At 36.7% G+C, this 23,035-nt stretch overlaps 1 protein-coding gene and 1 long non-coding RNA gene across 2 annotated transcripts; one reads left to right on the top strand and one right to left on the bottom strand.

Moving 5' to 3' along the window:
* Positions 1-1,482: 1,482 nt before the first annotated feature.
* On the bottom strand, positions 1,483-11,468 carry LOC134805316 (estradiol 17-beta-dehydrogenase 8). The gene is made up of 7 exons (XM_063778635.1): positions 11,309-11,468; positions 8,228-8,365; positions 7,027-7,220; positions 6,175-6,280; positions 4,602-4,686; positions 3,962-4,077; positions 1,483-3,132 (listed from the first exon to the last, which is right to left on the bottom strand). The coding sequence occupies exons 1-7, from the start codon at positions 11,349-11,351 to the stop codon at positions 3,047-3,049; spliced, it is 768 nt and encodes a 255-aa protein (XP_063634705.1). The 5' UTR covers positions 11,352-11,468; the 3' UTR covers positions 1,483-3,046.
* Positions 11,469-13,108: 1,640 nt separating this feature from the next.
* Positions 13,109-19,957, top strand: LOC134804557 (uncharacterized). Its single transcript, XR_010146142.1, has 5 exons — positions 13,109-13,283; positions 17,976-18,042; positions 18,773-18,850; positions 19,714-19,779; positions 19,862-19,957. It is a non-coding gene; the product is annotated as an uncharacterized LOC134804557 (long non-coding RNA).
* The last annotated feature ends 3,078 nt before the right edge of the window (positions 19,958-23,035 follow it).

The following is a 23,035-nucleotide window of genomic DNA, read 5'->3' as shown; positions in this document are numbered from 1 at the left end:
ACTTTTGGTATTTTATTATTCGATATGGTTTGACATTAGTAAAGTAGTAAGTAGGAGTCTTGCCCATCACTAGTAAATTCATCATTCAGAGACAATTTCAATATGGCGGTTTGTTTACATAGTTAGCAAGTTCTATTGAAATAGACTTTACAACGCGGGGTATAGTCTGTGCGGAAAGAGAAGAGTCGTTAAATGTATGGGATCCAAAATATTCTACGACTCTTCCCTTTCTGCGCAGACTATAGTATGTTAAAAATATAATTCGTATCTTTTCTTGGTTTCATAATAATTATCGACAAAGGCACTTTTATTCCACCAATAACATGTGTAAATAGTAGGATTAGTAGGTACATTACGAAACAAGTGCGAAAAGTAGGAAATTCGCAACGAGTGGCGATAAATTGAAACACGACCGAAGGGAGTGTTTTAAATCGACACGAGTTGCGAATTACCTTTTCGCACGTTTTACGAAATGGAAAAACAAGATGACATAAACCCACTAGCTGAATAAAAAAATATAATTTATAGCTTTTATACAATTTATTTTATCTAATTCTAATAATAATGAGTAAAAAATATGCTATTTGTTTGCTAGAAATGATAAAAAAATATCAAAACATTCTAGGTAGTCGCAAGTAACGTTATTCACGAAATCGCTGTAATAGTCTGTTCGAGAAACGGAAAACGGTGAAAAATAGAGATAATACTCCTAAAAATACGTGTGATACCTCATTAGATTCGTAATGATGTCTAGAAAAATGTATTCGAAGCGTGTATTAGCACACAAAAAATATCAAAAATTATAAACAAAAAAAGGGAGAAAAACGTAGTTTTTTTTTTATTTCCCTAATATCTCAGAAAGTATTAATATTTAAGAAAACAAAATTAACATTATAAAAGAGGAGGATATTTCCAATCAAACATTTCATACTTGCAGAACTGTATGTTCATTATTTATACTTTTTATTCAACGCTGAACACAGCCCTCCGCGCCTCATTTTCGAGAAACGCGCGCGGCGTGAAAAAACGATTACGTAACATTAAATCTAATTTTAATAAAAATATTAAATATTGATTGAAAATTTAAAAAAAAAATATGTTGTATTTAGAACATGCCAACAAAAATAATACTTGTAGAAATTGATCTTAAAGTTATTTTTTCAACAAGTTAGGTAATTGTTAATGAACAAAATTTTCTTGAAATTCCTTCTTTATCGAAAACGAAAAAAAATGTATAAATAACTATTTTAAAATGTTGTCGCTTTCTAGATAGAGGTCTTCTCATATACATGCTTAATAAGATAACATTATAAAAGTTTTAATAAAGTTAATACTTTGCTTAAAATAAGTTTTAGAATAACATAGAAAATTGACGAAAAACGAAAAATCAAGGTAAAATTGTAAAATATTAAACAATATTATAACCAAACTATTAATTTTTTCAGAACTTTTATAACGTGATCTTATTAAGCATGTAAGTATATGAGAAAGGCTCTAGAAAGGGACGAAATTTTACAATAGTTATTTATACTATTTTTTTTTCGTTCTCAATGAAGAAGGAATTTCGAGTAAATTTTGTTCATTAACAATTGCCTAACTTGTTGAAAAAATAACTTTAAGATAAATTTCTACAACTATTACATTTGTTGACATGTTCTAAATACACCATATTTTTTTTAAATTTTTCAATGAATATTTAATACCTTTAAAATTATATTTAATGTTACGTAATCGCTTTTTCACGCCACGCGCATTTCCCGAAAATGAGGCGCGGAGGGCTGTGTTCAGTGTTGAATAAAAAGTATAAATAATGGAGATACAGTTCTGCAAGTATGGAGTGTTTTATTCGAAATATCCTCTTCTTTTATAATATCAATTTTGGTTTCTTAAACATTGATTGTTTTTTTGAGATATTGGGAAAATAAAACATAACTACTTTTTCCCCCTCTTTTTTGTTTCTAACTTTTGATATTTTTTGTGTGCTAATACACGCTTCGAATACATTTTTCTACGCATCATGACGAATCTAATGAGGTATCACACGTATTTTTAGGAGTATTATCTTTATTTTTCACCGTTTTCAGGATCTCGAACAGACTATAACGTGAGTTCGTAAGGTTTTATATTTTATTTAAATAAGTGTGTATCTTTGATTTCATTTGGTTAACTATTAAAGAAGCTTGATTATTTATGTCATTGTTTTGTTATTTTGTTAAAACTAATTCATTCAGTAATCAAAGGGAAATCAATAAACACAAAAGGCGTAAAACTCCGTGTCCATTTCTTGTGACGTGAGTCACGGAGTTATTTTCCACTTTTCTCCAATTTTTATAATTTGTCGGAGAAAAAGTACTTCGATAAATGATTCGCAGTAATGTACTCTGTGATATCATTATCAAGTTTTCGATGTAGAAAGCCCTTGATCTCAAATATACGACAAGATTGTTAGGAATAGTGACTACAAAGTAACGTGAGTCACCGTGGATTTACCCAGTACATATTATGGCCCTTTAAATTTTTGACATAGGTACGTATTGTCCTTAATCTCGCCCTAGGGCGGTACAGTAACACCATGTTACAAAATATGTTCTTATTTTAGGGTGTTTAAAACAACTCAGAATTAAAGACTCATACAAGTAGAAAAGTAGAATAAAAATATGTATATATTTAATATTTACAGATGACAGCACCAGTTATAAAAGGTAAGTTGGTAAATGTACCATTTCATATATGACAAGCGTTTATAAATAAGGCCATAAGCCAGAAATTATTAACGGACGCACCTATAAGGGTGGTATTCCATCTGTCCAATATATTGGTCCAATGTCATTGCGTCTCACTCTCTCATTAAGCAAAATGTGAGACATAATACACATTGGACAAGTGGAATACCACCCTGCAGGCACACACTGCATCCGATTCGTAGGTACGTCGCTTCAAGGTGCGAGCGGGATGTCGCTATAATACGCATGGCGTTGTCTCGCTCAAACATCGGAGCGACGTGCGAATCGGATGCAGTGTGCCATGCGACTTAACTGCTGGAAGGTTAGAACCCCCCAGTGACGTCGACGGCGGCCCCGGTGACGAAGGAGCTTTTGTCAGAACTCAGGAATGTTATCACCTCTGCTATTTCTGTAAGTTAACGTACGGATACAGTTAATAATGGTACAGATGTATTGTATAATTGTTTTCCATAGTATTTTCTCGGAAACGTTCGTATTTGTCATGCTACTTCAGTCAACTTCAGTACTTTTTGTACCGAGACTGACTGAAATAGCAAGACACGTTCGTACGTGTCCGTGAAAATCGATGGAAAATAATTATGCACTACATCTGTATAGTTCGGGTATTTTAACACATTCAATACCACTAAGTGCTACGGGTTACGCCCGTAGCGCGTAGCCACGGTTTCGTCGTATGTAGCGCGTAGTCGCTACGAACAGTGTACCCGACAGTCGGGTTCTTGGTGTTGAATGTGTTAAATAATGTCTATTTGGTACATTGTGCAACGAGGGGGATATGTGAAATATTGGAAACGAGGGTATTAATTCGCGACGGCCGCAGGCATATTTGTCGATTGCAAAACTTATCTAGTCATCATCTTCCTCGCGTTATCCCGGCCATTACCACGGCTCATGGGAGCCTGGGGTCCGCTTGGCAATTAATCCCTAGAATTGACATAGGCACTAGTTTTTACGAAAGCGACTGCCATCTGACCTTCTAACCCAGAGGATAAACTAGACCTTATTGGGATTAGTCCGGTTTCCTCACGATGTTTTCCTTCACCGAAAAGCGACTGGTAAATATCGAATGATATTTCGTACATAAGTTCCGAGAAACTCATTGGTACGAGCCGGGGTTTGAACCCGCGACCTCCGGATTGGAAGTCGCACGCTCTTACCGCTAGGCCACCAGTGCTCTTGCAAAACTTATCTAGTGACCTATGTATGAACAGACTTACCAGAAGGCTGGCCCATTCTGCCCAAAGGTATCATCTTTATCATTTGATGCATCACTTTTTCGGGGACCGTCTCCACAATCGGAGTCTCCGTGAAACCGGGAAGGACTGCGTTCACTCTGTAATAAGAATTATAGTGAATTAGCTACCGGTCGCGTCTTTGTCTGTATAGAATGAAGGTTTCCGTGATGAAAACTGCCCTATGTCCACACGCGACACTTTGTATATTTGTTACTTATTAACCCCCTAACGCGCTACAAACCTCAATTAGCTAATAATCGTTTGTCCTTATCTGTCATTTTGACTTATGTATTTGTAAAAAAGGGATACAATACAACATAATAAAACAAAATCAGGCCCGTAAAGTTTTATGAATAAGGGGGTAAGAATATTGAGTCTCTTTGGAGACCTTTCAAAGCTACTCAGGGACGCAAGTGGGGACCGGAGAGCTGGCAGTTACCTCGCTCAGCGCATCAGTCTGGCAGTTCAGCGGGGTAACGCAGCCAGCATCTTCCGTACCTTGCCGCAGGGCCCCTTTTTAGATTTAGTTTAGTTTTATGTAGTTCTTAAGCAATCTATACTTAGATTAATTGTAATTTTAAGTTGTTTTTGACATGTTTTTGTACTAAACCATGTTGCTTACCTAATATTGAATTTTCCTAATTCTTTCGCTGCCGACTGAGTCATAGCGATCACACCCGCCTTACTACTCGCGTAGTTAGTTTGACCTGTAATAGTACGTAAGTAATGTAAGTCTGCCGGTAGTATACTCAATAGTTCATTAACCCGTCGAACGACCACCAACAAATTGATGCAAAGCAATTTTGACCCATATTGATCTGTAGTAACACACGTCTGATACTGAGTCGCTACGACCCAAATTGAGTTAGTACCACACGTGTGTTACTAAGGCGCTCCACGGGTTAAGGCACAGTCTAATTAGCCCCGGGGCGTTTTAGGTACGGGATAATTTCGTGTAGGTATTTATAATTTTGTTTATTGTAAAATAACTAAACTATGAATTAAAAACAGGTAAATCGTCAATTACTGGCCACTGTTTGTTAACTGGCCACCATAACAAAAAATGAATTCCATTAACAGAATTTTAACCTTTTGAACGCCAAACGGCGCATCCATTTGCCGTGCCACTGACGCCACGGGGGTAAAATTTAGTTTTATGAATAAATAATGCTAACCTAACAGTGGGGTGTTTTTCAGTAGATTTTCATCAAAAAACGATCGACGTCAAATGCCGTCTTTGGCGTCGTTGTCACGATTTTGCGTTGACGTCAATTGCCGTCTGTGGCGTTCAAAAGGTTAAACAGTGGCCAGTAATTGACGATTTACCTTAGTAATATGTAGTAAGCTCCAAAAATGTGCTTAGAAATGTTGAAATAGTTTCTGTTTTTGCAGTTTTTGTCTATTTTTTGGTTAGAATAAAACATTACCGCACCCAAAACCCCCGGGGTATGCTAATGAGCGAGAAAGAGAACGCGTCATGTGACTCGTCATGCATTAAGTGAGGGTGGTATTCCACCTGTTCAACTTCTTTGTCCAATGTGCATTGCGTCTCACTCTCTCATTAAGCAAAATGGGAGACGCAAATATAAATTGGACCAAGAAATTGGACGGTTGGAATAGCAACCTGAGGAACGTGGGCTGGGTTATAACCGCGAAAATCAAAGTTCGCAAATTGAGGGCATCTTTCTCTGTCTTAATTTGAGTAAAAGAGAAAGATCTCCGCAATTTACGAATTTCGGTTTTCGCGGTAGGCCCTCTGACTGTTGTCTATGGGCATTTTCTATTAACTTGTACTTTAAAGCGCGACTTAAGACGTGTTTCAGTAACATCTAACCGTTACATTCCAGACAAAATGTATGGGATTTGACATTGACCGTCAGTTTTGTAAGGGGCTATTCATAAATTACGTCATTTCAAATTAGGGGGGGGGGGGTCTGGACATCGGATGACGGTAGCATGAAGTAGGAGGAAATGGGGTCATTTGAAGCGTGATTTTTGGATGATTATAGGGGGGGGGGGGGGGTGTCCAAAATCGTCAAAAATCGATGACGTAATTTATGGACAGCCCCTAACGATTGCTAACCGGCCGTTAAAGGTGCTCAATTAAGTGAAAATGCCCCTATTATAAGTTTTGTTAGACAGAGAAATATCTAAGTTTTTTGCGCCTCTGCTAACGCAATATTGTTCAAACGTACCAATGTTGCCATACTTTGCGACAATGCTGGATATGTTTACGATGGACCCCGGCTGGCCCTTATCAGCCATCGCCTGCGCAAACGCTTGCATCACGAGAAACGTACCCTGTAAATACAAAACAAGTTGTAAACATAGGGTGTTAAATCAAAATGTAGCAGACATGCCCTAATGGGCATGCACACAACTAGCGCGGTGCGTATGGGGACTCATCCATACCACAGAATAAATAATAGTAATAGGTACAGAAGATTCACTCTCTAACAAAACGCGTGTTACGATTAGGACAGATATTACCGCTAGGTGGCGACAGCGCCACGCGCGGCTTATGGCTAGCCACCAAAATTAGTGTGGGACGGATGTACTTGTACATAGCTACCTGTTGCAAAGCGACGAAATCGCGGAGTGAGCCTCGCCTGTCCATACACAAAAAGAGATCGAGTTATGCAAGATTTCGCTGGCCCAATATTACAGGGTTCTATGTTACATTTTTAAGATAGTTGAAATTTGACTTAATATCACTATGACAATGATCAAATTTTAGTTTGATAAAAGTAAAACATAGAAACCTGTAATAATGGGCCAGCGATGTGTCTTTGACTTATGGCATTTTCTATCTATTTGTGTCGTCATTACAGATTGGATTTTGTAAGTACCTAGTGAGTGAGAAGTGCGACAGTGTGCAGTGTGCACGTTTCGCCCCACAAAAAATGGCAGAATACGGTAAGAAAAAAAGGAGAAATTAAAAAGTGGCAATACTGTAGTGTCGTCCCTTTCAAATCAATCGAAGAAAACGGGACGAAACTACAGTATTGCCACTTTTTAATTTCTACTCCTTTTTTGTCAGACTATACCTTAAGGTTGACATCCTGCACCCGGCTATAGTCCTCCTCAGACAGTTTAAGCAGCCAATTATCTCGTGTGATACCAGCGCAGTTGACCACTATAGTGGGTGGAGCCTTGTATTGTCCCAGTGTCTTCTGTACCGCGTGTTTAACCGATTTGGAGTCTGACACGTCTAGCTCGAGCGCAGAGTGGTCGCCTGCATCTGAAAAGCATTACGATAAATATGTGAATATCAAAAATCCTGAATGTATGAATTTCACATGTTTTTTTTGCCATTTTAAGGTACAGTCACCTGCAATAATATGTTACTCTTCGAAGACCGCAAAAATATGTGACACGCTCTTGTGGCTCTACAAATAAGATCGTGTCAGATATTTTTGCGGCCTTCGTTGTGTAATATATTATTGAAGGTGACTGTACTTACATCATTTTTAAGTAGGTAGATTATTTTATTATAAACCTTTTTATATTTTTATTTTCCATTCACATCTATTAATTTATCGCAATAAGATAGCTAAATATATTATGTATTAAGTATCACTATCAGTGACATAATTTATGGCAATATCAAGGGCATTGGAATGTTAACTTATGAATTTTATTGACATCTTTACTCATTAACATTTCCTGAACTAATTAATTTCATAGGTACAATGTTATTTTAGTACATAGCTTAGTGTTTGGCTGATAAAGATGTATTTTATGGCGTTGCTTATCTAAAGCATGGGTTTACAGTTATCAAAAATAAATACTTATAGTAAAGAGAAGCTTTGTTGCTGGCATATTGATTTTCTACCTTAATACAAAGAGCATAAAGACAGTATTTGAAACTGATAAGCACCATATATTTGGCATATGTACACTACACCTTACGGCCTCCTAGCCTAGTTGGTTGTGCCTACGAAACTGGAGATTCCGAAGGGTTCCGTACCATTACGCAAAAAACGGCAAACAATGCACGTTTGTTATATGGGAGCCCCATTTAAATATATTATATACTGTTTTTATTATTTATTGTTATATCGGCAACAGAAATACATCATCTGTGAAAATTTCAACTGCCACTATTTCTAGCTATCACGGTTCATGATAAGGACGGATGGACGGACAGACAGATGGACTGACGGACAGAGGAGTCTTAGTAATGGGTCCCGTCTTTTCCCTTTGGGTACGGAAGTCTAAAAACATGTTTGGTTTTGTGCTACATACCATTAAACCCACTAGCGAGGGCAGCATGGCTTTTTATAGTCTGCTCAGCCGCCGCATAATTCTTGTCAGCCGCTATGACTGTGGCTCCCTCCCGGGACAGAACCTGGCATGTGGCACGTCCAATTCCTGACCCAGCACCTGAGTGAGAACACAATGTGTACAATGTAGTGTTTTAAGGGTTAGGCCACAACAAAGACTCGGCTTAAAGGATTTTTAAAACTATTAACTCTTTGAAGTTATAAAACTTCTAAGAATTTAATAACATGACGAGAACTGTATTACTTAAAATTTAAGGTCGAAATAAAGGGCTATTTTATTTTATAACTCTTTGGAGACCATGCCTATAGTCATAGAGAACAAAATACATAGAGTGCTCACTCCATACATTTAGTACCAAAACGACTATTATTTTCGTAGTCGACATCTAGTACTTGACAATAAATGTTGCAACAACCGAAAAGTCTAATTCTCAACAATTTTTAGCTAATATTATAACCAGATTAACCGGAACTCTATTTTCAACTCCTGCCTTTAATAGTAGTTGTACATTGTTGTTCACTAAAATTTTCGTGAGTTCGCGACACTAGAGAATTCTGATGAAAGATGCTAGATGTCGACTGTGAAAATAATAGTCGTTTTGGTACCTAAACTGATGTATGGAGTGAACACTATTCTTACTATATTTCTCTATGCCTATAGTACGCCTAACCTTGTAGGAATGCACGAAGGTTGATATTGGGCTGGAACCGCACACGTTAGTAGACGTCTATGGCAGTCAGAGGGTAAACTTTTTAACTGCCACAGTCAGCTCTGGCTATTATCGGAAAGTAACTCATAACACTAGTATAATTAGCAGCGAACAAACAAATTAAAAAAGCCAAACAATCAACTTTTTACGATATCTCTCATATATAAGTTTACGGTACATGAATACACAGAAATACCAACTATAAAACAAGAGGTAAACGAATACTGCAAAAAGTACAAGGAAAAACTTCAAAACCACTGCAACGAATTAGCCAGAAACCTGTTAAACAAACAAGACTACATACCGAGGCTAAAAAGATGGCACATCCTAGGGTTAGACCAGAGACAATAAGCCCCCACGTAACCTGGTGATGGTGCTCAGTGGAACACCACCCTAAATAGCAACTTAAAAAAAAGAAAAAGAAACAAACCATCTGATTATCGCTAGAACAGCCGATTGCAGATTTAAGTTTAAGAAAAAAATATATATATACATATATATGTCGGACCCTGACACCAGAAAGACGTATTGCAGCGTTATTGTTAATTATTTTAGACGCCTGTATAAAATCGATTAGCAATGTTGAGCTACGTATTATTTGGTTGTAACAAAATAAATAAAGTTGTGTAGAGAGTAACTCCGTCTATTGGCGCATTGTTGAAATAAAGTTGCGTAGAGAGTAACGCCATCTATTGGCGTGTTGTTGAACTGAGATGACAGGTAGAAGGCTTTGGAACGTCGAGAGGTTTCTCTCGAGTGAGCGTAGGCACGAGTTGGCATTGTGTCGGTATGTTGGTAGACTGGTCGAGCAGGTTTGCCAACTTGACTGAGGCGGGAGCGGAGAGGCTCCGCCGCTGGTAGTTCTTCTTGTTGATCGGACCGCGCTAGAGATCGGACGTACTCGTTAGCCAACCTCGTGCCTAACTCGCTACGTTCCTGAAGGTTTATACCTGAAGGATTATTCTGATAGCTTATAGAATCCCGCGTTCTTTAACCATTTAGCTAAGTGTTTTATTTCAAGTGTTATTTTGATTTCTTATGTTTCATTAGAAGCTTACTTTTGTAAAATAAAGAAATGATGTGTTATGTGTTGTTTTAACTTGTTTTGAAAAGATTTGTCCCTCTGAGTTTGTTGCCGGTCCCATATAGGGCTAAATCTTCTCATGTTAGAGGCATAGGGTTGGAGCTGGCCTAGTTTGACTTGAATAAAGATTTAAACGGTTTCTTTTTACTTTCATATTGCTCCCTTGAGTTAAAAATAGCAATTAGTTCTTTTAAACATTTAGTACTGAAGTATAGTAGGCACTAGTATGGTTAACGAGTCCTAATGTTTATTTCATGCACTGGTAGCAATGGTAGCATACTGAGTTAACTGTGTGAAGTAATACATTATCGTACGACCCCCACGCGCCCACCGCCTTTAGGACCATCAGTATTCGACATATATATAAGTTTACCTACCTGTAGGTACAATACTTATTTTACTTATAAATAAATAAATATTATAGGGACATTCTTACACAAATTGACTAAGTCCCACGGTAAGCTCAAGAAAGCTTGTGTTGTCGGTACTCAGACAACAATATAGGATACAATACATAACAGTTAAATACATAGAAAACATCCATGGCTCGGGAACAAATATCTGTGTTCATCACACAAATAAATGCCCTTACCGGGATTCGAACCCAGGACCATCAGCTTCATAGGCAGGGTCACCACCCACTAGGCCATACCATTTGTCACTTATCAACACAGTTCGGACAATTTATCGCAAAAATAAATATAGTATGGAATATGATACAATTTTGAACTGCAGTTTTTGAGTATAATCTGGAAATTTTATAAAGATACTGTGTACATAATATGAGTTTAATAAATCTTGTCCTATTTTGAGATATAAATGATTTTTGATGGTTTTGCTATGATATGTCTGATCACTGCTTATCAATAAAATAATGTATTTTTGTAGACCTAGACTACATAAATCTTGCATGACATTATGATTGCTAAATCATAAAAACTACTTAGAAATTAAATGAAACCGGGACTTGAAGAAATAACCTAATAGCAGCAGTTTCATGTTTCAGATGTTCAACCGACAAAATATATTTTCTTGACAAGTTCCTAAGTAATCCTTTATAAGAATTGCTCATAATAACTTTTAACAAATGATTTAATTCAAATATTGTTTGGATTAAATAATTTGTTAAAAGTTTGCATTAAATAAGTTGAATTGAATGCGAATATAACAGCAAAATGCTAACTTCTTAAAAGTTTTGTTTTCTTTTTTTTTTACTTATAACAGTTATAACAAAGGTTTAGTTACTAACCTGTCACAATAGCTAATCTGCCAGCAACGATTCCTGACACCATGTTGATGAAGAAGTTAACTAATCAAAACAATGTAAAAATAAAGAAACTGGCTTGTACACCGTTGTTTCTCTTTTTAAACCACCTTCCTCGACTTTGAACTATTCGTTATCAATATCGGTTTGACAATGGTTTGACACTGGTCTGGTTTGACATGACATTGACATTGAGTCGGGCTCTTATCAGGCGCGTTCAGATATTACTCTAGTTTACCCCACAGAGTACATTTCTTTTTTGATATCAAAACAAAAGTTAATCACTAAACAAGGCGGCAAATAGGCGCACAAATAAAACGTTTTATAATGTGCACCCAATGTGCACCATATTTAGTGACATCATTCCATTTTCGTCACCAATAATGCGGCAAATTTTAAACTTAGGCGCTTAGGCGCAATAGCAAAATGAGATAAGCTGAGAAAGCGAAATGTTCTTTGACTAGGTACTTACCTCACATAAATCACAAAAATACCCAAAAATAATTCTAGGTGTGGGTAGTATAACATGGTAGACATATTTAAATGGTGTAGCTTAGCTTGTCTTTTCAGAGGCCCGTCCCGATAATACCAAATTATTATATTCAGCTGACAAAATTGGAACAGACATTGCCACATAATGGTTCCTGTTTTGCGATAGTGGCGACATTTTACAAATGAAAAACTAACTTTGTAGTGTTATAGATGGTACGGTACGACACAAGCACTAGCACTTTATAATTATATGTAATTGCATAGGGTTCTGGAAACTTCCTAAAAGGGGAGAGAGGCAGCGGCTCCCAAAGTTTCTTGGGCGTTTTCAGTATTTTTATATTGATTATTTACATTATAATTTATATGTATGTTTTATATGTATAGCAGTTATTTCTTATGTATAGCGTGATATTTTATTTATTACCTATTACCCACCAAAGCCGTATAAAATACACGGTGTAACATGAGGAAACCGAATACTTTTAACAGCGTATTCCTGATCATATTTAGAGACAAAAATTTCCTATAAACTTTTTTAAAACTCGCCTAGTTTCAGAGATAATATTAATTAAAAAAAAAAACAAGTTTTTTATTATTACATAGTGTAAAAGGCCTTTTTGATGGTGATGTTGCTGCTATGGGACGTAATAAGGATATTTAATATCCTTATTGATAGATGTCAAAACGGTTTTAGGAAAAAAAATGTAAAAATCAATTTTAAGTGACAAGTTTACCAATAACATTTATTTGTTATGTACAAATACATTCAAAAAATTGAAAAAACAAAAACAAACAAAAATTTTTTTGGCGAAATTGACCTAAACTCATATTACATTTTTTCCTTCTTTTGACCTCAAAAATGCGTGGTTAAAATTTTTTGGTTTCCTCGTGTTACACCGTGTATATGCCTAGTCGTGGTTAATATAATAAATAGTGACAAGATGAACATAGAGATCAAGAGGACATACTGAAGACAAGATGACATTATTTATTTTCTCCAGTATACGGTAGCCTTAGCACGGTGAGTACCCGTCCCTCTCAAATTAATACATTTAGTAAAAGACGGTATTTATCTCGCGGGCGAGATACTGTCGCAGCGCTCTATTACTGCCTGCTGCAGCCAGTAATTTTCAGGAATACCAATATATTAGCAAAAAATGTATGTAGTTCAACATTTTTTTACAAGTACTGAATCAAAACACAACACACTGAATTAAACAAAACAGAATCAGTGTCCTGCATTTCATAATATTGTCAATTACATACCTAGACGTAAACTTTGAGGACCGCAGCCGTCATCCCACTTAGGGAGGCTAGGGTTACTAGGCAACGCCAGACGGTCTGGGGCTCCGTCCAATCGATGCCAAAGGGCATGCGCAAATTAGGTCTAGACCCAGCTTCCGAGCTAAAGCTCTAGGCTTCGTCCATTTCGCTCGCGCCTCCGTTCCGAACATGACGTCTTCTTTTGGTGAGTAGAGTAGCCAAACCGGTTAAATCTAGATTTCTACTTCCTTTGTCACCGGTTTGGAAGCCTTTACTTTTTCAGCGGCGCGAGCTCTTTTAACGGCTTTTTCGAAATTTCAATTGGACTAACCGTTGCGTTGAAATAACTTGCGCTTGTTTGAGGTTTTGAATTTGGAACTGCGCAGCGGTTGGTGGCCAGTGTTCGCCCATAAAGAAAGTAAGTTTTTTTTTATTTTATTTAAGATAAAGGCAGGCAGACAGCAGAAACGCAACTCAGAGTGCAGTCTCAGTGCTTTTTGAAGCTTTTTTTTTTAAACAATGTGGTGAGTCGCATTTTTTCTACCTAACTTCAATGAATTTTCTTAGTTATTTATTAAATTTCGTTTTATGCGTCGCAAAAGAAGTAATGTCCTAATTTAAACTCTGACGCAAGAAAATAGTGCGCACGCATATGCGTCGTTGCATAAAAACAAACGCCATGCGTATTGCACTTCTATGCGCGCGCATTTATTCTATCTCACACAATATACGGAAGAAAAGAGACCTGATGCGTGCGCAGCATGGCTATAAATTTCACAAACGAGATCACCCGGCCCGGCCGATATAGGTAGGTATCTATAAAAAAAATACAGTTGTTATTTCCGGTCAAAGGGTCCTACTGCGAACTACGTTTTTGGAAATTCGTCTTTAAATCTCTGGCACTCGATTGTTGGTGAAGCTGTAGAGTGTAGAGTGGTGTAGATGATGGTTGGCGAACTTGGAAAAACTGAATTCAACTGGCATGTGTGAATTGCGTGATGCTCGTGTCGGGCAAGGTAAGGGTGCCATCTTTTTTCAAGGCTGGTGAAGTTGAACGAGGTAGTTTTATAGTTTGCCGGTAGGTGGCGCTATAAAAAAAAATATTAGTGTTATATATCTACAGTGGTTGCGCGTTTTAGAACTTCATTACTGGGCACTGACCGATAACATGTAACATAGGTACTGTAAAGTTTGAAGTGATGTTTTAGTGTGAAGCATAGAGAAATATAAGTAAGGAAGTGAAGACGATTGGTTAAAATTGACAAAAAATAAGTTTTATTAAGACACTCGAGCCTGTCCTAACCTCAAAATTGGCTATTATTTACTGCCGCGTTATTTTGTACTTTCATAGTAAAACTTTTTATAACATGAATTTTGTATTGCGTTGCATATTTGTCATAAATTATGAGCATTATGACTCATAATGACTATAATTTTGACATTTTTCAAAATAAACACGAATATTTGTAAAATCTCGCAAGAAATATAGTGACATTGGATTGGAAGTGACCCGCCTCACAGTGGCGCCCCTAGCGGCGAATTCACTCGCGGTAGTCTCTTTTGAGTACGTCCTAAGAGTTATCTACAGTTACACTCAATTTCTGTCTTTCATTCATTAACATAAATGCTTTTAAGCGACATAAAAATTTTTGCTTATGCCCTGCTTGCGAGTGAAAAAGTTTATTAAATAACGCGTATTGCATTTCTTCCACAGGCTCTATGCAATTATAATTCATTTAAAATAGAAAAAAGGTTTCGCGCTACTGTGATACACGGATTAACAAAAACATCAAAAGTTCAAAGAGCACCATAAGGTCAACCGGGGTAATTGCCACTATGGGGTTATTGTGTCTATTCGAGTTATTTTTAAACAACATAGTTACCTACTACAGCTCCTTCCATCTAGAGAAAAAGGCCAGAACTACTTGGAGGACAACACGTAACATAGAGGGCGTTTTACCGATTCGTATTCAAATAGTTGTGAACAAATTAAAGCGCAAGCCCTAACTATCGATCTGGGTGCATCCAGGACTAGTCTAGACCTCATAGCAGTTATAGTATTCAGTTAGTATTCGTTTCGGGGCTATTTTGACAATTATCATAATTCCTATTAAATTCAAACTGTTACATTTAAATATTATCACTCATAGTATGAAGTCGAGTATGGAGTATAGGTAAGAGTTAGTAATTATTACTGAGATATTCTTTTGACGCATCCGTACAATTTACAAAATCTTAAGTGCTCCTAAGTGTAATTTGTTAATAAATTGAGGTGACTAAAGTGACTAATAAATGTTTGGTTTATTATTTAATTTACTCAATGTGCTTGGAAAGTAAAAAAGTGCCTATTCTTTTATTATGTGGTGTAGTGTGTAAGTGGTGGGGTCCCTTTGTTTCCCATAAAGTTTTAAGTCATAATGTATTGTTTGTCATATTATCGTTAGTCATAAAACTGAAACCGTTCACTTTTCAGGATTTTCGTAAGGTTATTCTATAGATAGGTTAGGTTAGGTTAGGTTTGTTTTATGGCAATCCTGAAAAGTTACGCGTTTCTGAGAAAAACCAATTATGACTAACGAAAATTCGGACAAACAATACATTATGACTTAAAACTATTTGGGAAACAATAGAGACCCGTGTAGTGGTATATAATTTATTGTGTAATTTGTATAAGGTTTTTATGGTGCGGGTTTCAGTCAATACAAAATATTTTTTTATTTTTTTAGCTTTATCGATGTGCGAGATGCATGGTAGAGGAACTAAAAGTGATGCTAATTAATTAATTAGTAAGTGGGTTAACTTTTTTATACTTTTTGACATACATATGTTAACTGTAAAATACGAGTAACTAAGGTTGTATTCATATTAGTGACGTATCCAATTTTGAAGAATTTTAATATCTTAAGTAATTTAAATAAATGTTGTTACATACTTAAGTAATTGTATTTTTATTGAAATAAAGAAGCGCTGGTGGCCTAGCGGTAAGAGCGTGCGACTTTCAATCCGGAGGTCGCGGGTTCAAACCCCGGCTCGTACCAATGAGTTTTTCGGAACTTATGTACGAAATATAATTTGATATTTGCCAGTCGCTTTTCGGTGAAGGAAAACATCGTGAGGAAACCGGAAAAATCCCAATAAGGCCTAGTTTCCCCTCTGGGTTGGAAGGTCAGACGGCAGTCACTTTCATAAAAACTAGTGCTTACGTCAAATCATGGGATTAGTTGTCAAGCGGACCCCAGGCTCCCAAGAGCCGTGGCAAATGCCGGGATAACGCGAGGAAGAAGAAGATTTTTATTGAAATAAAGAATTTAACAATTTTTAGTTACGTAATAATTTCAAAGTACAGTCTAGTTTATCATCATTATACTCGTACTCGTACATAGTTCATTGTAGCATCTAGTTATTTTGTGTTTGGGATTTGGTTTTTCTATACAAGAAACCAGATAAGTAGATACAGTAAATGAGACAAAGAAACCTCTCCTCTTTTACTCTGCTACCAATTGGTCTTGAATATTCCGGTTTTGAATTTCAGACCGCGTGGGATGAACCTGAAAGGGACTTAGGGAACGAAAAAGAATGGGGATAGGCTAACACGCAGATTTAGACCTAGAGATCTTATATCTGCGCATGCCGACCTAACGCGCATGCCTAGGTAGGTACCCTAGAAGACCTGGATCGATTGTCGCGAGCAGTTAGTACTCAAGTCGTGGTCTGGGCAGTCTAGTAGTCTAGTCCGTTTTAGTGCCGTGGTGGTGAACGTGTCATTAAGACTCTGCATTTTTTTTTTCTAATTATTGACTGTGTGTGAGTGTAAGATTTTACAACAATCATTTGCTACGTTTAAAAAAAATACTTAGGTACTCGTATATTAGGTATGTTATTCGTTTATTAATACTTAAAAATAAAGGTTAATAAGTATAAAGCTAAATAAAAATTACACCATCTATTGGATCGGTTTTAAAACTAAGTGAAGTACGTTTTATTTATATTTATCTGTCTTTTGTAGGTACTAAAAGGGAAGGAATTTAGCCGTGTAGACTAAAAATATTTTTCACAGATTAGGTATTTTATACCTACTGTGTATAAGTATATTTATAAAATGGAGTGATAATTATTTAATAATAAATCGGTGAAATAGTGTTTCCTATATAGATTCGATACAGTGAAGTTTAAATAGGTACATAATTCACTTATTTGAATAATAATTTAAATGTGTGGAGCTTCTAGTGTTTTGTGAAAGTGAAAAGCAAATTAAACCTTTGCGAATTCAATGCCATCTATAGGTGAAGTGACAAAAGTGATGTCAATATGTTGATAAGAGTGCCAAAAATAGCCTGTGTTTTGTAACAATAGACGGAGTGGCTAGGATATTTTAAGCGCTTAACCCCGGTTTAACCGCTTAACCCCGGGTTTGTGGGATGGTGCAAGTGGCCCACATGACGCATATCGTATTTATTTTTTTATTCGATAATGTATAAGTATGTTCAATTGGGAGTATTAAACCTGAGCTATGTGCCGAGTGTTAACCTTTTTGTTTGTGATAAATTAGTAAGTGTAGTTTTAGTAATATGTATATTCTAATTATTTACGATGATACGAGTATCAATAAATAAAATGAGTCCTGTAAAAAGTGTATCATTGTTTCTTCATCACATTCACATACTTATTTGTTTCATAAAAAATATTAGAAAAAAAAATCTAATATCGATCGAATAAAATAACAATGTAGAGTCTGTGCGGAAAGACAAGAGCCGTGGAATGTATTGGGCCCCATACATTCCACGACTCTTCTCTTTCCGCATATACTCTACCTATAGGTTATATAGGTACTTAATGATAATATAGTGACGTCATCGCACTTTCTTGTAATAATAGTGATCATACGTTTTGTCCACAGGTTTTCAATTATACCCTCTGTAATGGCATAACTATTTAATAATACGTTCTCCAAAAAATACCATTTGGTGAGTAGGTACGTGTTTTAATACAAAACCCTTATTTATTCATAAAATTTGTACGCCTCAATTAGTTTATTAAATTACGTTTTATTTTTTTCTTTCTATTCAAAATGACAGATTAAGACAAAAGGCATAAGGTCCACCAATGTACAGTTAACAGTTAGACTACTCGAGAAACAGAAAACGGTGAAAAATAGAGATACTACTCCTAAAAATACGTGTGATACCTCATCAGTCATTAGATTCGTCATGATGCCTAGAAAAATGTATTCGAAGCGTGTATTAGCACACAAAAAATATCAAATGTTATAAACAAAAAAAGGGGGAAAAAAGTATAACATATAAGTATATATATAAAAATCTAATGAGGTAAGTATCACGCGTAGTTTTAGGAGTAGTATCTCTATTTTTCACCGTTTTTAGTTTCTCGAGTAGACTAAGTGTGTTGGTACCTGCTTGAAAAAAAGATAGAATGTTTATTGCTGTACAATTAGTGCCAGTGGCACCAAATCGCATGTCACCGTTAAAACGTTCGTAAAATTTTATTGTATGGGAAGTTTCATAGTTCACTGCTGAGTGACGTCGATCAGTCTGTCTAATGTGGTTGGTGCAACTGGCCCTTATCCTATAACTACGTATATTTGTATGTTACTTGTGTGTTGTGGTGGTTAAATGTATGATATTAATTATCAAATGCATTGAGGAAAGTTTTACTAATGAAGTCATTAATTTTCAGATTTATTTGATATTGGTTTCTAAAGTCACACCATGGCACAATTTCCCGTCTTCAAGCTTCGTCTGTCCCTTTTTTATGGTGAGCAATTTATTTTCTTATGAACGATTCTCAATAACTTTCTGTGGCCCTATCGAAGCCCCATTTGGCTAGTTCCCGATTCGACGGATTCCTGTATTGCCGGATTTACTTTAGTACGTTACAATCCGAGTACTTATAGGGGAATCTGAAAAAACAAGAATCCGGTGAATCGGGAACTAACCCATTAAGACGGTTTAAGAACTTGTATGCGATTTTCGTTATATTGCGGTATTTGGTCTATCGACTCAATTCATTGTACTATAGTTAGCAATGTATTGATATTGCATGCAAAGTTCTTGAACCATCGAAATAGGGCATCCGTTTAAATGTGGAATACAGTTGGACCTCGCTAATCGATAATAAAAAAAAGAGAGAGCTTTCCGGATTATCATCTGCAAAAGGAAATTTAAAAAGTAGTTTTCTTCAGCCCGAGACTGTCCGTTTTACAGAGATCACATAAGCGAAGCACTACACCAAAGTATAGACCATAAATAACTAAACTAAAAAGATTATTAAATTCCTTTGACCCTGGTTAAATAGAAAATAAATGTGATCCGACCGATGTTGCCCGGTTGTTGAATTGTTTTTATAGAATCAAACCCCTGCTAGTATGGTCTTTGTCGTGAAAACTCAAAGTTTTATAGTCGAGTCATGAAATGGCAATTATTGACATCAAATGATTATATTACAATTGTTAATTTTGTCATTTTACGACTTGGACAAAGAACAAGTAACCCGTGATAAAAACTGTCGTTAGAATTTTTTCAAATATTCTACCTACGTTTAGATTTCAGAAATTTTGTAGGTATTATTATTGTGGAGTTGCTAGGATTTATTAATGAGTCTTTTTTCTTTTCTTGTAGCTGTCTTTTTGAGCGAAATGGAGTTCCTTCTTAATTTGGGCCTTATCAAAATATACCCTACTTAAGGTAAGTAGCGCATTACCTACTTATAAGAAATATTAAAAATACAAATGATGAAAGAAATGTAACGAAAACACTTTTGTTTTAGCTTTCTTTTGGAGGCCTGTACTATCTCCAACTGCAGCACTTTTCTTCCATTATCCCGAAAGGATCTTCTATGCAACATTATTAGACTCCCTTTGCCGACAAATAAGAAAGGATTACAGGTAAAGAAATAATGATTGACAGCAGGCCAATCGCAAAAAAATTAGACATTTAAAGGCTCGTGAATCTTCGGACTGAAAAGTTAAGGATACCATCTATTACATCTATTATTTCAATTGGGCTATTTTGTAAACCATATCCCGGGTGCGACATCAACCACTGGTTTCCATCGGGCACAATTGAAATTGTACGCAAGACGTGAAGAAATCAGGAGAAATATAAGCTGGAGAAGATAGAAAATTGAGAAAAGGTCTGAAACAAGGAAAAACTTTGTAATCGTTTTTGTAACAAGTCATCGGTGAGTTGAATAAGATTACCCGAAATCATTTCACGAGACATTGAAGCGTGCTGTTACCATGGATGACGATTTCGTCACATTCTTATTGAACTCTTGGGAAGGAAAAATGGAAACTAAAACACATGCAACGAGGATGAATTTAATGAAGGACAACAGAATTACAATAAAAAAAGAAGACGTTAACATCATAACTATCGGTGAATTGAATGAGATTTGACTGAAATCACGACAGCCTGATATCAAACAATCAATCGAGACCACCTATGATGATGGCGATTTCAGTTTTAGCTGATTTGGATCACGGAAAGGAATTATCGTTCAAAGGACAGAGCAAGACATCTTATATCATCGGTGATTTGAATAAGATGCCATTGAAATCAATTATCACACACATTCTAGAAAGGCACCGTGAACCAACAAACAATGATGATTTCACAGACATCTTACTTGAAACATGGAAAGGAATAACATATTTGTTTAGACATGCTTTTAAAGCATCTAAATAAGTTAACGAGGCAGATATGAAGCCACTAAGTGAAAAAAAAAGAAATTACGATCCGAACGGACCTCGAAATAGCGCTAGTTTTATCGATGCATTTTATGAGGCCTGCGTAAAAAATGAAACTTTTTGTTTTGGCCTGATAAAAACCATAGAAAGGATATAAATATAGTAAATTCCGCGAAGAATCTTCATCTTTTGCCTTTGATTTTTCTCGGTGTATTGTATTCGTCGATGGAACGACACCGATGAATTCACCGCAACCAGGGAAATCATGTTCTTGGCGAAAACAGATGCTTGACGAGACCATCCAGTGATTTGTGTTGTGTCAGTGCGTCGAGGTTGACATTTGGTGAAATTTTCGGACTAAAATCGGAAAAAATTACTATCAGTGATACTAAATAGGTGCGAAAGCGAAAGATTTGCTTGCAGGCATCGGATCAGGATTGACTTTTATTATTATGATCAGGTATTTTTGTTCTCGTGTTTTTTACCATTTTAGATTGTTTTAGTGCAGTAATTTCAATGTAGCTCGGCCGATTTGTCCGACCCGCTGGACATTTTACTGTGTGCTCGACTTTGTGTGAGATAACATCTTTTATGACCGGGTCAGACCAGTTTTCTGTGCTATAATTAATTTATCCGTCTGGATTGTTTGCATTCTTCAGATGCATCCTATTGAAATTATTTGTCATATTTTATACTATTTTAAGAACTGTGTAAATTAATTTTGTCTTGTACCGTTCGACCACTTTAAAATCTTCCTATAATCTTGATCACCCAAGATTTTGCTTTTCGTCAAAACAATATTTGACCCCGTTTCTTTAACATTAGCGTAAATTTAGACAGGATGAGAGAGCAGGCTCATTTTCTAGTAAGCTGACCATGAAGGTGTCCTTACGTTCTTGTCCTGCCTCTAATTTTCGCGCGGCTGAGGCATCCGCGCGCAAGCTCGGCCATGCTTGTAGCGTTGTGTGATTCTCGGCACAGTCCGCGTCGGGGCGCTGCGGAGTGCGAAGTGGAGCGAGCGAAGCGAAACGAGTCTGAGAAGGCCAGTGTCTTGACATTATATATCCTCCCTTGGCACGGGTGGCCCTGTATATTTCGAGAAAACAATAACAGGTTGATACGCCGCTGGCTTCCACGCCGCAGCGCGCTGACGGCATCGAGTTGACGAACTCTGCGACGACTGTGTTGTTCGCGTCGCCGAAATCCTTTGGATTCGGTACGTAGTACGTAGAGCACAGCCTTGAGAATCTTGTTGCCGCCGTGATTGCTTTCAACATGTATGCCAAACAGTTGGAAGAGTTGGCTTTGATTTTTTAATTGAGATTTAAATTTGTGAGCACGCTTTTAACCTGAGGTTGCTGAAGTTAAAGCAAATAACTGTGCCAGCGTTATAGCTTTCCGTTTCTGTACTGGCCACTACGGGTTGTTTTAATGCGGTGAAAGGCTGTGTAATCCGTGTCGTCGTATTATATATCGTCACCATCTTAAATGAGTACCCGTTATTAGTGGAAAACGGTAACTAGCATCTTTAAAAGCGTGTATAATGTCTAATGTTTTTATTTCCAAATTCGTTACAAAATTATTATGACAGCAGTCGACTCAGACATTTGCGTCAGCTGCGAATATTGGAAACGAGATGCATAGTTACACCTTAGGTGACAATGGAGATGAATCGGTTTCGATTCTGCTATTTATTTCTTATGGAGTCACTGTTCTGTAGCTAAATCGCAGAACTTAACGGAAGCTCCAAACACCTCTCGGTGTCGTTAAGGTCGTGGGTTGTTCCGAGTCCGAAGTGCTTGGTCCGTATGGAGGCGCACCAGCGCTTCCATGCCAAGCCGGGCTCACCGGGGAACATTACTGACTACTCGCCTCGTTTCTTATGACGAGTCGAAGAAACAGTGTATCATCTTTACTATCTCTATGCAGTCGCGCGTACAAGAAAACATCTTTCCTGGATGTGCGAAAAGTCTCTACAAATGATCATTCGCACTGTGACTCGCAGGTCTACATGATGAAGGACTTTTCTCATAAAGCACATGAGTTTTGGGTAAAATTGCTAGTTACAAATATTTTCTGAAATATTTCAGACACGACAACCCCCAACCAATTTTACCCCTAAACATGTGTTTTAAAAAAAAAATATCTACTTCCAGTTTTTGTAGTCTATAGTGGTCCTTCGGACGCCAAGCCTATTAGAGGTAATCGTGTTGATTTTGACGTTCTGTTTTGAAAAATTGACATTATTTTTA

This window comes from Cydia splendana, chromosome Z, assembly GCF_910591565.1.
Source record: "Cydia splendana chromosome Z, ilCydSple1.2, whole genome shotgun sequence".
Lineage (NCBI taxonomy): Eukaryota > Metazoa > Arthropoda > Insecta > Lepidoptera > Tortricidae > Cydia > Cydia splendana.
Note: the sequence above shows the minus strand (reverse complement) of the source record. Positions and strands in the feature narration are given on the sequence as shown.